We start from the raw sequence: 17,527 nt of genomic DNA on the forward strand, positions 1-17,527 counted from the left end.
CTTAGCAATAGGGACAAGATGTGAGATGCGGAGATCATCCCCGTTCTATTCAGCATTGACCTACACCTGGATCCTTCAGAATCTGTTAAGACTGGTGATTTTCACATTTGGCATACTGGCTGGGCAATTCTGGGAGTTGATGAACATAAGGTCACCACGTTTGAAAGAAACGGTGTTAGGTTTACACCAGGGGTCTTCAAACTTGGCCCTTTTATGACTTGTGGACTTCAACTCCCAGAATTCCTCAGCCAGCAAAGCTGGCTGAGGAATTCTGGGAGTTGAAGTCCACAAGTCATAAAAGGGCCAAGTTTGAAGACCCCTGGTTTACACAATCCACGTAGTCCAGCCACATTGTCTCTTGTAATCATAGCAACTTTAATCTTTTTTTTTTGTTTTAATCCTGCACGGCTTTCTTCAATTTCCTACTTCTACAGTGGTCTGACGTCACTAGCTCCCGCCGCTTTCCACAGGCTGGCTCTCTTCTACCGCCCGCCCTTTTCTCGCGCGCCTCCAATGATGACGCCTCAGGATCGTGGCTTCGAAGGGAGGGCGATTGGACGGAGACGGCCGTCCTCTCCGCCTTCCCGTTGGCCGGGCTAGGAGGCGTGGCGGTCGTGCCTGGTGAAGGTGACGGCGGAGCTTCTCCCTTCGGGTTCCAGTTGGTGAGGTGGTTGAAGTCGGCGCCGGGATGCAGTGCGGCCGGCAGGTAGCGAAGCCCCTTCTGGTGAGTAGCGGCCCGTGACGTAGCGAGGAGACCCGGATACTTGGAGTCTTTCCCCCCGAGAAGCCTGTTTGGGTCGTGACAGGTTTGGGGCGGCCCCTCCCTCCCTCGTCGTTGACCGCCACGCCATCCTGCCTCTAACTCAGGGGTCTTCAAACTTGGCCCTTTTTAATGACTTGTGGACTTCAACTCCCAGAATTCCTCAGCCAGTCACGCTGGCAGAAGAATTCTGGGAAATTTAATTTAATTTAATTTAATTTAATTTAATTTAATTTAATTTAATTTAATTTAATTTAATTTAATTTAATAATTTAATTTGTATACCGCCCTTCTCCCGAAGGACTCAGGACGGTGAACAGGGCAATACATAATAAAAAACCGGATACAAAAATTAAAAAGTAATTAAACAACAATGCCCGTAATAAATTAATACATATTGAAGTTAAAACCGATTATAAAAACCCAACCCCAACCCATCAGACCAGGCCAGCTTGTTCAAAAAGAAAGGTTTTGAGATCGCGCCGGAAGGAGCGAAGGTCGGGGGCCGTCTGGAGCCCAGCCGGCAAGCGGTTCCATAGGTCTGGCGCGCCCACAGAGAACGCTCTCCCCCTGGGGGCCACCAATCGACATTCCTTGATCGGAGGCACCCTGAGGAGGCCCTCTCTGTGGGAGCGCACTGGACGGAGGGAACATAAAAAGGGCCAAGTTTGAAGACCCCTGCAAGTCTGTCTAAAACCCTGCTGGCCGGAGGAAGAAGAGGTGTGGGGTGGGTTCCTTACTGGACGCCTCCCTGCGCGGTATGTAAGGTGTGCAACCTCTGGACTCGTTTGTCTGCCGGAGGGATGGAAGCGGGTCTCTTGCATTTAAGGAGCAGGGAATCTGCCCGCTTTCACGTTGATGGGAGAGCAAAGCAAAGCGTGACTTGCTTTGACAACGACAACGAAATAAATTTCTTGGACGGGGGGGGGCTTGGGACAAGGCGCGTGTCCAAACCTGATGTCTCTGCTGAACTTGGTTGGCTGGTTGATTGATTAATGTGCCACCAAAATGTTTTCAACACCTAGCGAATCAGATAGATCGATTTTGCTCCATGAGGATCTATCCCTCGCCCATACTTTCTAGCAAAGGGCCACTCTCCAGTTCGACCACCTTGCTGTGGTCATCCTCTTCTCTTTCCTTCCACCTTTCCCAGCCTCTTCCAGAGAAAGAAGGGGTTTGCATAATGGATCCAAAGTAAGATAACTTGAGCCTGCAAATTTGGGTCTCAGGCAAAAACTTTGGGTTGATTTGTTCAATGATACATTGGTTTATTTATATATATATATATATATATATATATATATATATATATATATATATATATATATATATATATATATATATATATATATATATATATATATATATATATATCCCCAACCACACACACACATATATATGTGTGTGTGTGTGTGTGTGTGTGTGTGTGTGGTTGGGGATGCAGTGGCTCAGTGGGTTGGGACGCTGAGCTTGTTGATCAGATGGTCGGCAGTTTGTCGGGTCGAATTCTGAGTGCCGCGTAGCAGAGTGAGCGCCTGTTACTCGTCCCAGCTTCTGCCAACCTAGCAGTTCCAAAGCACGTAAAAATGCAAGTAGAAAAATAGGGACCACTACGGTGGGAAGGTAACAGCGTTCCGTGCGCCTTTGGCGTCTAGTCATGCCGGCCACATGACCACGGAGACGTCCTCGGACAAGTGCTGGCTCTTCGGCTTTGAAACGGAGATGAGCACCGGCCCCTAGAGTTGGAAACGACTAGCACACATGTGCGGGGGAACCTTTACCTTTACCTTTATATTTGGTAGTCCACAGTATTCTCAGAAGTCTTTTCCAGCACCAAAGTTCAAATGCATCAATGCTTTTGCTGAAGTGATTTATAAATTCAGATTTCAGGAGGAGGAGAAAATGTCTTTCACAAAGCAATTGGAATCCAAGACTGGTGATATATTATTGGAAAAATATAAATGTTCCACAAAGTGACTGGTGGAAATAAGGAGGAAGAGAAGAGAACAAAGGGGCAATCTTTTGCTTCTTCCACAGTCTGTTTGGATTGACTGTGATGTTAGAGAGCACATATTTAGCATGCTTTATTTTTTTTTAAATGGAACAAGTTCTGTTTGAGGAAAGTGTGTGCAGCATATAGTATTTATGTTAGGAGAAGACTGAACTTGTTTCTTAGCTTCTGATTCAGCTGTTTAAAGAAAAATAAGATTGGCTTGAGGTGCTTTCTTAAATGACAAGTATATAGTGCTCATTGCTTCCACTCTTGTAATAAAAAAGGCAGTAATCTCATATGGTGGTCCCATGTGCACGGTATATTAATGAGACATGACACCTCCCCTTTTTGGTAAGAGGTGTTCTCTATTTCTTGTCTTGGTAGTTCTCAAAATTGCTGCTGTTGTGGTTCTGTTTCTATATCTGGGATCATTTATGAATAGGACTCTTGTGTTTATCATTTCTATGCAAACAGATAAAAAATTAATCAGTAAACCCTTGGTGCTGAAATGTTTGCTATGGCAAAACAGTTCAAATAAACTAAGACACAGAACAAGCCTCTAAGTTTTAAATAACAGAGTGACAATAGGATAAATAAGCAGCATTCATCCATCTAGGCAACACTCAAGGACATTTTTGCCATTTTACAGCAATGGTTGCTTAGCTGATAAGAATCTAAGATTTGTATTTATGTGGCAATCCTACAGGTATCTGTTTTAATATGTGAATAGGTTGAAAACTTTTGGAATTTGTGATGCAGGGTTAGGAAAGATCACACAGAACCACGGAAGCTCGCACACAAAAAGAACCTGTAAATAACAAGATTTGATCAATGGACAAGTACAAAATAAGTGCTAAGTCCAGACAAAGGTATCAAGTTGGAAGAAATGGGTGAAAGGTCAACAAGAACAGATAGTGTATCAGGATATTGTAAGGAAAATAACAAAAACAGCATTCTTCCATTAAGGTCAAGTTGAGAAATCAAGCTGCTGTGCAAGGTCTAATGAAACACACTGGATTCCTGACAATTAGCTGTGTAGCTCACAGGCCAAAAGAACCAACCAGAACTAAGAGGGCCTGCGTGGACATAGTGTGACATACCTAGAATTAGATACAACCCTAGGGGATGGCAAAGCAGAGGTCAATAAAAATTCTAGCCTTACAGAGGGTGAGGGCGGGGAAAATGAGCATCAGTAGCTGTGGGACAAATAGTGTATATGTTCATCCTCTGCTTTACTGTCATTTTGGGCTACTTTACCCAAGTGTAGGAAATTTTAATGTATTAATGAATGACTTTCATTGTAACAACTTTGTTCATGTTTCCTACTCTATATCCCCTGCCTCTTTGATGCCTGCTTATGGATTTCTATGCATTTTATATTACAAAGCATTATATATCTTAACAACAACTGTGTAACAGTTTACGTATCACTGATTCAGTAGCCCAATATCTTTCTGGATGCTCTTTAGTCCAAAAAAGGCTGACAGTAGTATAGACTTAATCTTTTTGTTCTGCAAGTTATGCCATGTTACAATAAATGCTGTAATCTCTTTTGCAGGCATTAAGATTTTCAAGCCGAAGCTACTCAGCACAACGTGGTTTAAATGTGAGTATTGCTAAAATAATATCATGGAATAGTGGCTCCAAACTATACTTATTTTATAAAGACATAATGTTACAGATGCTTTTGCTACTACAGGAAGTCTAGACTACTTATAATTTGACCCACATATATTGTCATAAAAAGTTTGCTTTTTTTAATCCTTCAAGCTATTAATACATTTAAATTATTATGCTTTTTGACCTTCTCGCAAAAGAGCAAAAGTATCAGACCCTCAATGTATTTCTTTCTTATGCTTTTATTTTTGGGTTCTGCCATTCTATTGGGGAGGACCGACCTAGGGGTCTTCTGTATTTCCTCTGCTTTGTTCTATCCTCTTTGAAGTATCTTACTTTGGGGTGTGAAAGGAATGTGCCTCCAGCCATCTACCTTATCTCCAGTCGAATGGGGAGAAGCCACAGAGAAACCTGACAGCCTTGAGAACAGCGCCTTATTGGTTCTTTCCCACAACAACTTAACACCTATGCATTGGTTCAGTTCAAGCTGGCTGGATGGACATTTGTGGTGGGGTTTGAAAGAGTTCATTTAATGTAACGTTTCATGCGGGAAATCCTCAGATCCTGCCTTACTCTCCTGCTATCAGTACCTTCCACTAACAGTTCCTGTTGAGACAATGTAAGTTTCAAGAGTTCTGCTTTCTTGGGAGAATTAATTGAGGCAGACTTACAAAAAGGGAAGCTTTCTATTCTAGGGTTTAGGTTGTTTAACAGCTATAATTTTGCTGAGAAGTTAATGTTTGCATTTGAATACATAGAGTTGTATTGCTTCTGTAACCAACAGTATGCACTGAATATTCTTAGAATCTAAAGCATTATTCTGAAATCACTTTTTTAGTTAAACTGATGTAGTGCTTTTGCTTATCAGGAGGTAGTTATTGTAAGTGCTGTCCGGACACCAATAGGATCTTTCCAAGGTTCCCTTTTCCCACTGCCAGCCACTAGCCTTGGCTCCATTGCAATTAAAGGAGCAATAGAAAAAGCAGGTACGTAAAGAAGCTCTAGTCTTGCTTTATTCCCATTATTTAATCTTCCTGATTTTTACCAGTGAAAATGATGGAGCTAGTTGAGATGGTGAAATGGATAGTTTTGATTAGAGGAAAGACATTAATTAATTTAACATTGATTAGAAACCCATTCTGTACTTATTGTGTGAAACAGAAAAAGTGAAATTATGATAATGGCAGAAACAAAGTTGCAGGTAGTCCTTGACTTATGACCGCAATTGACCCCACAGTTATGATCGTAAGTTATGATGGTAGTTAGTGGGCTATCATGTGACTGTGCCTAATTTTATGACCTTTTTGTGGTGGTGGTTAAGCGATTGTTAGTCAGTAAGCAAACCCATTCTTTACTATGGTACATTTTTTTGCCAGAAGTAAATTCTGGTTTCTGGCAAAATCCGAAATCACAGTCATGTGGCCATTGTTGCAAACAGTCATTAATGCAGGCTGATTGCCAAGCACCCAAAATGCAGTAATGTAACATGCTAGTGGGAGGAGTGGGGCAGCTGTCAAAACTTCAAGTTCGGGTTGCAAGTACCATTTTTGGAGTCCATTGCAATTTTTGACTGGTCACTAAGCGACCAGTGGAAAGTCAAAGACTACCTATAAACTGTAACAGAGTAAGGTCAATTTAAATTTATAATTGTTGTAGAAGAAAGTCAAAAGTAATTTCTTTATATTTCTTTTTGTTTGTTTCTGCATTTTTGACTTTCTTTGCTCTTTGCTTTTCTTTCTCTCTTAATTATTCTTGTTTTTTCTTTAAAAATTCAATACAATTATCCTTAAAAAATCTTATCAATTTTACCGGTAGCAACACCAAAGATAGCAGTTGTAACTGTATATACTTTAGTATGTGCTCCTAGATTCCTTCCTTTTTTCTCACTTTTTTTTCTGGATTATATAAAATAGTTGGTTTACTTGAAGGGGAAGAATCAGTCTTGACCTCCCTGTGTTTATCTGAAAGGTAAGAAAGAAATATGAATGTCAGTGCATTGAATTTTTAGTTTTGAACCAAGCTTTCTTAACAGAGCTTTAGATAGCAGAAGACTCCTCTAGCTGCATTCAGGTGAATGCAGTTGTACAGATGCTTAATATCTTTCAGAGGGAGTTTTTCTGGAAGCTTCTACCCTTGAATAGCTGAATTTTGCATATCCTGTTTCCTGAGGAAACACAGGTTACAGGTGTAGAGAATTAATTTTGAATCTTTATTGGATTTATGTTACAAGGCTATCCCTTTCATAATTATAAATATTTCTCTGATTGTTATTAGGTATCCCTTCTCAAGAAGTGAAGGAAGTATACATGGGAAATGTTATCCAAGCCGGAGAAGGACAGGCTCCTGCAAGACAAGCGACCCTTGGTGCCGGTACTAATTTTTTTTTTATTATTTGATATATATATCAGATTTATTTCAAGAATTAAAAACTTTTTAGATGAAGTTAAGTAGTTTTCCAATGTCCATTTGTATATGCTAAAAAAGGAGACATTCTCGTGATATATTTGCATTTTGCTTGCAGTTCTTTTTATTATTGTCTTCTTTATTTTTATTTAACACAGGCTTACCAGTTTCTACTCCTTGCACAACTGTCAACAAAGTTTGTGCTTCTGGAATGAAATCTATTATGATGTCAGCCCAGAGTTTGATGTGTGGGAGTCAGGTAGGATATTGTATACTTTCAGGATTTGTGGATATACGAGGGCAATTTGAAAATAAACCTCCATTTGGTTATCAATGACAGACACTCGCAGATACGGAACTTTTAATTAACATTACATTACTTTTCAACATAATTGCCATTCAAATTGAGGCACTTGTCATAATGTCTTACAAGATTTGAAATTTATTTTATTTATTTATTTATTAATTTAATTTATATAATTTAATTTATTCCTTAGGAGTAGTTGCTCGGCACCAAATCTGGGCTATGGGGGAGGGGGGTGGGTGATCAAAAACATCCCAACGGAACTGCTTCAAAAGTTCTTGGGTGCGTCTAGCAGTGTGTGGGTGAGCATTATTGTGAACCAACACCACACCGGAAGTAGTGCCATAGAAAATCCCACCAAATGTATGTGAAGACACCAAAGGAGTACTGCTAGTGAAGTTCATAGAGCATGGTTTGACCATCAATTCAGAAGTCTACTGTGAAACATTACAAAAACTCAGACGAGCCATCCATAACAAGTGTTGTGGCACGCTGACTTCCAGTGTGGTGTTGGGAATAGTGCTTCTACACCATATGTTGGTGACTGAATTTTTAAAAATGTGTAATTTATCCTTTTTTGGAAAGGCTATTTTTATAACTAATCAAATAATGAAAAATATTTTGGCATTTCAGAATTTACAAGAACTGACAACATTTTATGTACAATTTGATACTTTGTTGATAAATTACCATTTTATATGTTTAAGTGATTTTTAGATTTTTTTTCTGTTCATTTGGTACTTCTGTTTTTTATTTTGCTACACTGTTTTTGTGTATTGTTTTATTGTTTTTTCAAAGTGTTGCAGTAAAATAAAATAAGTCTTAACATTTGTTTACATGTATACATGCATGCACACTGATAATTTTAATATATGTCTTCCAGTTTTTGCCCGCAAGGAGATATAAAACTTAAATCCTTCCTTGCACTCGTAGACTTCTGTTAGTGCAGTGGGCTCTTTATTTAGGTCCTTTTCAATTTCAGCATCCTCAAAATCTTCTGCATAAGGTTGAGGGATCTCTGGAGTAATCTGGAAGTGGTGTGTTTCCCCTTTCTGCTGTGTATTGGAAACATTTCTGGTGGTGGAAGTGTACCACTGGATTCAGTTCCAAGTATCTTTTTTCACATTGTTACACCCGTGCGTGTGTGTGTGTGTGTGTGTGTGTGTGTGTATGTGTATGCATGTATGCGTAGTAAGCAACTGTAAAATTTTCTGAACAGGATGTGATGGTAGCTGGTGGGATGGAAAGCATGTCAAATGTCCCCTACACAATGACCAGAGGAACAACCCCTTATGGAGGAGTAAAGCTTGAAGATTTGATTGTCAAAGATGGCTTGACGGATGTTTACAACAAGATCCACATGGTAAGAGCTAATGTCTTGCGGCTATATTTCATTTTAAACTTTTAAATACTTTTGAATCTTTTTTGAATAAAAAGAAGTTACTATACTTTATCTGCAGTGGTTTTTCCCAATCCTGCTGGCCCAGAGTATGGTTGGGCAGAACTGCATCTTATAGAACGGTACCTTGCCCAGAAAGCAACATGCACTATAAAAGTGATTTATATGAAGCATGGGATATATAAATGATCTCTACAAAGTGTATCTTTCCTACTTTTTTCATTGTCCCCAGGGTAATTGTGCTGAGAATACTGCTAAGAAATTTTCTATCTCACGGGAAGATCAAGATACTTACGCTATAAAGTCCTATACCCAAAGCAAGGAAGGTTGGAATTCTGGCATATTTGCAAAGGAAATTGTGCCTGTTACTGTTTCTCAGAAAGGTAGTATGGATTAATATGCAATACCTTCTCCACTTTAAATTGTTTTGACACGTGGCATGCTTCATTTTCCGAATGTGAAATCCAGTAGAGTAGAGAGGTAGAATGGATAAGAGGACTTTAATTGTTTTTCTTAACTGTTTTTTAAATTATCTTCAATGCAGTTAATTGACTTATTTGACTGATCTCCAGCATTAATAAATATTTGAAGAATTATAAGTAAAACGTAATTTAAATCAGAATTTTCTATGGATGATTTCAGTGCCTTGATCTAAATCAATCCACTCATGCTAGCTCAGGGGTAGGCAACCTCGGCTCTTTTATGACTCATGGACTTCAACTCCCAGAATTCCTGAGCCACCTGGCTCAGGAATTCTGGGAGTTGAAGTCCATGAGTCATAAAAGAGCCGAGGTTGCCTTACCCCTGTGCTAGCTAGAGCAATGGAACATGAAATGGAAAGTGCAAGAAACGAGATGGCGCAAAAGATCCTTGTATGTTCAGCTGTCCTTTGGAAAAATAAGAAAATTTTAAAACCCAGCAGCTCACTGACAGCACTTTGCAGTGCTGGATTGGACTTTTGAGGTCAACATTTCAAATCTTTTTTTTACTAATCAGAATCTTACTTTAGGAAAACCAGACACAGAGGTTAAAGAAGATGAGGAATATAAGCGTGTTGACTTTAGTAAAGTTCCAAAATTGAAGGCGGTTTTCCAAAAAGAAAATGGTAAGATTTGATGTCCATTTTTAATGTGCTAAAATTTATTTCAGATTTGATTAATTGCATTTTAATTTTATATACCTGCATTTCTGATTGATTAAGTATGTGGCGTCAGATCATTTTCCATTCAAAGTGAGCATAGAGATTGGGGTGGGCAATTAATTTTTCCCAAGTGGCCACAGGAGAGAATGGGATTGTTGGGAGGGCTACTGCCCTGCCCTTTGCCGCCACTGCCCTGCCGGCCCACTGCCACTCCTGCACTGCTGCCCTGCTCTCCATTCATGTGGCTCCTAATCCTTGCCCCCAACACTGGGCCAGACCAGGACTGTCTGCGGGCTGCAAAATGCCCAGGTCTGATATTGATAAATCTTCTCCATGATGCTCTATCCCTAACCAAGTCTCTCAATGGTGCACTCATCACAACTTAAATTGAGTCCATATGAGGGTTCTTTGTTCTCCAAGGACTGGATACGCCACAATGTAGCAAATAAAGCAGAATATTTTACTGCAACACACGCCTTCCTCAAATCTGCGTGCAAAGGGGCACGAGGGCAGTCTTTTCCCCGCTGCCCAGATGCCATGTCCTTGGCTGTGCTGCTCCACGTGGGCTGTGCTCAGGGCGAGACTTCTCCGGGGGGCTGCTAGTGAGGAGGAGGCTGCAGGAGGGGGGGAGGCGGGTCGGGCGATGGTGCGCGTGCCCACAGAGAGGCCTCTGAATGCCGTCTCTGGCACACATGCCATAGGTTCGCCACCGCTGCTCTAGGTCAACACCACCCTTCTAGGCTTTGGACGGTGCCATGTCTTTAATAGTTAGTCCTTTAATGCTATTTTTTTAATAGTTTAAGCTAAAGTCTCAAAATCTATGAAGTAGCAGTATTAACATTCACGCAATATTTCGGATGAGGTGCTGCTTCAGTGTGGTTGTTCCTTTTTCTAGTTGCTACTAAACTCTTGGCAAAGCTGCAAGCTCAACTCTCTTCAGGATATGCTGCTCCCCATAGCTTGTGGTCCTGGCAGTTGAATGAAAGTTCTCTCGTTTGCTTGTGATAGCTGCCAATATCCAGATGTTGCCTCTGCTTCCTTGTCTGTGGGATGTTTGCTTTCATCAATCTCAGTTTGTCTTAGCTTTTGCTTTTCCGAGATCAAAAGATTAGGTGAGATGAGGTTGCCTCTGGATGTTAGCACATCCTTGGTCAGGCAGCTGGGATGCCCTCTTGAATGTCTATGGGTACAGTTCTGAGGAAGTGGATGATTGCCTGAGGGAGGTGGTGTGAAATTTGTTTGCAGGACCACAGCTACTTTTGAAAATCTGACTGCTTCTATCCCTCACAATCCGTCCACCTTGTTGTTGATTATTCTCTTCCTCCTCTTTCCTTACAAGACCTTCCATCTTTCCCAGCATTAGCATCTTCAAGAGAGAGCTGGGTCTTTACATAATGTGTCCAAAGTACCGTATTTTCTGGCGTATAAGACGACTGGGCGTATAAGACGACCCCCTACATTTCCTGTTAAATTATAGGGTTTGGGCTATACTCACCGTATAAGACTACCCCTCTTCCAACGCACACCAAATAAAAATTTAAAAACATCAGATTTGATTTTAATATGGTAATTTTAATTCAAATGTTTATGACATGCAGGTACTTAGTAGGAAAACTGTCACTTATAAACATAAGGCTGTTTGTCATCAAACATGTAAACATAAAACAGTGCAAGTGGATTAAACTTTTCCTAATTCACTCTAAAGCTTTCCCAAATGGGAGATCCGCTCCAGGTTTTTCAGCCAGCCCGCCCAGTTCCTGAGTCAAATGTGTCCTTAGAGCTAAGCAGCTGCTCTGGCTGCTGCATTCCCCACCTGCCTTTCAAGTTGGGATAGACTGCAGCTGCTCTTCAGCTTTAGAAGGAAAGACGCCCAGACCCCAGCCTGTAAAAAAATCACAGACTGCAGCTTCTTCTCCAATTGGTCCCGCTTTCCCTGCGCAGACCAAATGGGAGATCCGCTCCAGGTTTTCCAACCAGCCCTGTCCCTAAAGTTTCAGCACCCGGCTTATAAGATGACCCCTGACTTTTGAGAAGATTTTCATGGGTTAAAAAGTCGTCTTATACGCCAGAAAATACGGTAGGATAATTTGCGTATGATCATTTGTATCCCAAGTGAGAACTCTGGGTTGATTTGTTCAATGATTGATCAGGGTTTTTTTTCTTGGCTGTTCATGGTATTTTCAAGAGTCTTTTCCAATACCAAATTTCAGTTGTATCAATATCTTCCTATCTTGCTTCTTCAAAGCTTCCATAGAGTGCCACAGATTCCAGTATTTGAATATCTTTTGCAAAGCCTTCATGGCTATTCTGCAGAGTGCTAGTTTGTAGCGTATTTCTTGATTGCTTGTTTAAGATTAAGCCAAGCTATGTTGGATTTAGGCTGCTGTAGATTTTATGACCATCATTGGACACCGGTTAACATAGGAATCAATAACACTATTAATTCTTCTCAATTTTTTCCTTTATTACTCAAAGCCAGTTAACAGAAGGCCCTTATTTATACACCCCTGCTGTGATTGGATAATGGGTTTGTGTGTCGCTACCCAAAGAAAAACCACTTTTACCCAATTTTGGTTACAGGATCCAATCTGGATCGGTCATCGGGACTAGAAGTTTTTTCTTCCAAGCTTTCGGACTTGTGCTGGAGCCCCCATCCTCTGGGAACTTCTCTCTAGCCAATTTTGTTTAATTTACCCAGATTTGGGAAGCACCATCGTAGAAGAATGCATTGTGCTTAAATTCTTCTTCCTAGTAAATTGTTTTTCCCTAATGAATTTTTTTCAGGAACAGTCACAGCTGCCAATGCTAGTACGCTGAACGATGGAGCAGCTGCTTTGGTACTGATGACTTCAGAAGCAGCCAAAAGGCTGAATGTGAAGCCACTGGCAAGAATAGTAGGTGAGGATTGCCTTTCCCTTTGGTGAAATTGTCGTATGTATATATTTCCCTGAGTAAGACTGGTGGTGGATGACAGACTTCTTCTCATTTTGTTTTCTCTGTAGATTAGGTAGGACCCATTTTTGATCAAGCAGTTTCAACAAACTGGAATTTTGCCAAAAGCCAAAGTTTAAAAAAAAAAGAGGAGGCTTTCAGTGCATTTTTCTTGCATGGACTTTTTAAAGTACCTTTTAAGGCAGAGTTCTCCAACCTTTCCGGGCTTGTGACCTGGAGAGGAGAGCAGCTTCCAAATTACTGCATGCGCATGCACGCATGCAAACGGGGCCACGCCCACTGGCGCAGGACTAGCAGCCGTGGTTGCACATGTGCTGGTGCCATGTGCATGCACAGCCACGCACCCCCGTGGTGGCTAGCACCCGTTCACGCATGCGCAAATGGGCCGCGCACCCCCCCAGCACTAGTGTTCCTGTTCGAGCCCGCACATATGAGCCAACGGCCGTGAGTGCTAGCGCGAGTGGGGAGGGTGGTAATGTGCACCCACACGTGTGTGCCCTGGCTAGCCATTTCTGCGGCCTACTGGCCAAGAGCCTGCAGGCTGGTACTGGCCTGCGGCCCATAGGTTGGGGACCCGTTTTAAGGAATGAACTGTGAAATTGTGCTCGATAGAGAAATTGTTGCCAGAATAAAATTCAATATTAAAGTAATCAAAGCACATTTGACCAAATATTTCTTTTCTAATTCATGTTTCTGTTCTTGCAGGTTTTGCAGATGCTGCTGTTGATCCTATTGATTTTCCCATTGCACCAGCACATGCTATTCCTAAGGTGACATTCTCAACCATTGTTCTACCTTCATTTAGTTGCTCATTTAATTCTGCATTTAGTCTTCAGTAGAAGTGTAATGTAATGTAATTTAAAATTAATTTCTCAAGTAGATTATCTGCTTAAGTTTAAAAACAAAACTAAAAAGTTACAAAAATGTAGAATTAACTACTTTGTGTTGGTGGTTTGGAATTGAGTGAGCCATTGCATTTTAGTTCTGGTTAAGTTTTGGAGAAAATAATGGCAGACTGTATTTGAACAACTGGAATAAATAATAATAAAATAATAAAGTTTCCATTGTTAAGTGAATCCTACACTGTTGTTATTCAAGACATCTTGTGCTCACCATTTTTGACCTGCTGGCTTCCCCATTGACTTTGCTTGTTGGAAGTCAGCAGTGAAGGTCACAAATGTAGAGATCATGGGGACTGCGGGATGCTGCCAAGTTGTAATGGCAAGCTGGTCACTGGCCCCTTGACTGTGATCAGATGACCACTGGGACACTTTGAGGACTGGTCATAAATGCCACTTGTTCAGTGCCATTGTAAGTTTGAATAGTTGCCAAATGAGCAATTTTTAAGTGAGGGCCACCTGAATTCCCTTGTAATTGAACCATATCCTCATAGATTTTGGCTTTACAATTTTGCAAGGGTGAGGATATCTTCTGACTGCCTAGTTTTAAAAAGTAATGGATTTCCGCTTAGATAGATGGTATAGATAGTTCTATAGCTCAGAGCTATTCTATTTTTCCCCTTGTAATTATGTTTCAGAATCTGTGTTTTTAGCTTTGAGGTTGTGTTTGTTTTGTCTTTTCTGCTTTTTACTTCTGTGTGGGTATGTCATGATCTGCTCATAAAATTCTGGTACTACAGCAAATAATATAAATGTTATCTGTACATACATACCATTTTTTAAATAATGGCATTTTTCCTTTCAGGTACTTGCTCAGGCAGGACTCAAAAAGGAAGATATTAATATGTGGGAAATCAATGAAGCATTCAGTGTTGTTGTCCTAGCTAACATTAAAATGCTAGACATTGATCCACAGAAGGTAAATGTTCACGGAGGAGCAGTTTCTTTGGGACATCCAATTGGGTAAGTTAAAAAAAACACACAACATTAACTGGTGGTGGGAAATAACCGATCCCTGTATAAGTAGACCTTGTAACATATGACTGTAATTGACCTGTCATAAGTCATGCTAGTTTTTAAGTGGTTAACCACGTGAATGCATCTAATTTTACAACCTTTTTTGTGGTGGTTTTTTAGCCAATGAGTGCTTTTTGAAAAAAAAAACAACTGGAAGGAAATGCCAGTTTCCAGCAAAAAACTTCATAAATTATAGTCAAGTGCCCAAAATATAATCACATGATCTATTTCACATTTTTTAACTGCCCATCTCCCTGAAGTCCCCTGCCTCTCTCAAAAGCTCCCTGACTCTTTAATACAAGAGACCCACACTGGGTTTGTATTGGGAGCCTTGCAGTGTATTTATGTAAGTGACAATTAGCATGTCTTATACTGAATTTATCTCTGAGCAACATTTGAAGTACAACTCGTATTACGTACTTGTTCTTAGCATATTGTAAAATGCTACACAGAAAATATTCACAAACTATTACTCAGATTTAAAAATCTTTTTAGAGATTAGGCAACCTGGTGCCTCCAAATGTTTCTACCACAAAATTGCATTTGCCCCCATCAGTAGTGACAACTAAGTAGTAATTATGGGAGATGTAGTCCCAAAAGATTGGACAGTAGCAGGCTGCATATATCCTAAGATATTTCAAGGTGTATTGGAAAATAAAGTTCCCAGTTGGGAAAACTAGTAGAATATTAAGAACATTGACCATTACTTGCTAGACTTTGTCTTTGAACTCAAAAGCAGTTGAATGATCTTTGTAGGAGAGCTATGACCTTCCAGACATTTTTAGACTGCATCTTTGATCTTAAAAGTCTTTGAACTTGCCACTTGAGATGATAATAAGAATCTAGTAGTTGTAGGTTCTTCACCCCCACTCTAGTGTATCTCGGCTGGGAACATGGTTGCAGTATACATGAATTATCTTAGAATCATTGTTTTTCAGACTATTCAGTTCTGCATTAGATAAAGCAGTAATCTCACCCAGTACAAAGCAGTTTTATTTCAGGGCTCCTATGCCCTGTCATTCTACAACTTTGACTTAATAGCTTTAGCATAGTAATCTTTATTTCCCCCCCTCTATCTTTCCTTTTGACATACCTGCATCTCATCTTTTCCTCCTGGTGCCCAAGACACACTGTTAACACCCTTGTGAGAGAAAGGAGGTTGAACTAACTGAATTAAACTCTTTGTGGGAAATATGTACTTAAACTGAATAACAGCACCTGTTTACACAGCATAAGCTGAAAAAGCTAAGCAAAGACTGTATTCCAACTTGAAACTCTTTTCTTTTCTCTATTTCAGGATGTCTGGTGCAAGAATAGTTGTTCACATGGTTCATGCCTTGAAGCAAGGAGAACATGGCCTTGCGGGGATTTGCAATGGGGGTGGCGGGGCATCTGCAATACTGATCCAAAAGTTATAGGTTCTGATCTCAAGCTCAAGGCCCAACTTATTCATAGCTGTTACAACCATGATTGGAACTGCAGTACAGAGGATCATTTCAGTCTGCCATTGTTAAATGAAATTATGTCTTTTTATTATGTTTTAATGCAAAGTGGTTTTTTTATATCTTGGACAGTAAAATATGTTCACCCAACGCTGCAGATATCGTAACTACTTTAGATACTTATACTTTATATTGTCCTGCTCTCATCACTGAATTGTAGGCATTCTTTTGCTCTTCTCCCTTAGCCTCCTAAAATGAGGGCAGTGGGTACCATGTGTATTTTTGCCCAGAAAACTACTGCTTGTTTGGAGGAAGATAGTATAAAAGTAATACTGGATTATGTTTCCACAATTGGCAGAAACAAAACAAAAAGGGCTACTGAATAAATATTTACCATACAACAATAATGAATTGGTTTCTTTTTCTGGCTCAGGGACTTAAGCCAATCACAGCTTGTGTTATTTAAGTATCAAGTTTTTAAAAATTAGCATTTTCAAGTTAGAGTATAACTGAAAAATTGAAAAACAATCTTTGCCACTCTTAAGTATTGCAGCTCTTCTGAAAGTTTACCTGTATGTACTTGCTTATAGTCGAAACTGAGGAAAGTGTAAAGGAAAACTTTTCAACTTGTAATAGCAAAGCACATTCTAGAAAAATAATTCAATAGTTGGATGGCAATTGAACTATAAACGAGTTAAAAGAGCAATTAAGATTTTATATCCAGAGATGTTTTCTGTGCAGCACAGTTCCAATCTGATTTATATAGGATTGCCCATAAAAAAATAGCGATGAACTGTTACCTAGCTACTTTGGTCGTTCATCCTCATATACGTTTCAGTATAGCAAAAGAAAGCAGAAGCAGGGTTTCAATTTTTAACAGGTACAACAATATTCTTTTGGTTAAGCAAACTTTGATAAGAGTCTTTTGGTGAAAGATTAAAATTGGGTTCAAGACAGCATGCTGTCCACTGTGAGATATGAAACAGGGTCTTTGTATTGCTACTCTACAACCTCTTGAAAAATATTTTCATGGGTGAAAGTACACAGATTGAATTGTTAAACAGCTGGAACACTATTTTTGAATTCTTGGTAGAGTCACTTTTAAATATCTGGTAGATGTTGATTATAAATAGCCAAGATTCAAGGTGCTGGTGATGACCTATAAAGCCCTAAATGGCTTGGGTCCGGGATATTTGAGGGAACACCTGCCAGCATCAAACTCCCTTCGTCCAGTGCGCTCACACAGGGAGGGTCTTCTCAGGGTGCCGCCGGTAAAAGATTGCCGGCGGATAACACCCAGGGGGAGGGCCTTCTCTGTGGGTGCACCTGCCCTTTGGAACCAGCTGCCCATGGAGCTTAGGACCGCCCCTGACCTTCGTTCATTCTGCCGGGACCTGAAGACCTGGCTCTTTCAGCTCTCCGGCCCAGGCTGAGAATTTTTAACTGAGGTTTTTAGTTAAGGGATAATTTAATCTTTTTAAATTGTTTTTTAACTTTTGTATTTTGTACTGTTTGATTTTAAATACCCTGTAAACCACCCTGAGTCCTTCGGGAAAGGGCGGTATATAAATTTAATAAAATTAAATTAAATTAACTATAA

The 17,527-nt window shown here is 40.2% G+C and overlaps 1 protein-coding gene across 1 annotated transcript; it reads left to right on the forward strand.

The window, feature by feature from the left end:
• Window positions 1–558: 558 nt before the first annotated feature.
• ACAT1 (acetyl-CoA acetyltransferase 1) lies at window positions 559–16,334 on the forward strand. Its single transcript, XM_083362834.1, has 12 exons — window positions 559–724; window positions 4,312–4,359; window positions 5,239–5,356; window positions 6,645–6,740; window positions 6,932–7,032; window positions 8,297–8,440; window positions 8,709–8,859; window positions 9,486–9,581; window positions 12,402–12,515; window positions 13,275–13,339; window positions 14,274–14,431; window positions 15,783–16,334. Exons 1-12 carry the CDS (start codon window positions 689–691, stop codon window positions 15,901–15,903), a joined length of 1,248 nt encoding a protein of 415 aa, XP_083218960.1. The 5' UTR covers window positions 559–688; the 3' UTR covers window positions 15,904–16,334.
• Window positions 16,335–17,527: the final 1,193 nt, after the last annotated feature.

Source organism: Vipera ursinii (genome assembly GCF_947247035.1).
Source record: "Vipera ursinii genome assembly, chromosome: 4".
Lineage (NCBI taxonomy): Eukaryota > Metazoa > Chordata > Lepidosauria > Squamata > Viperidae > Vipera > Vipera ursinii.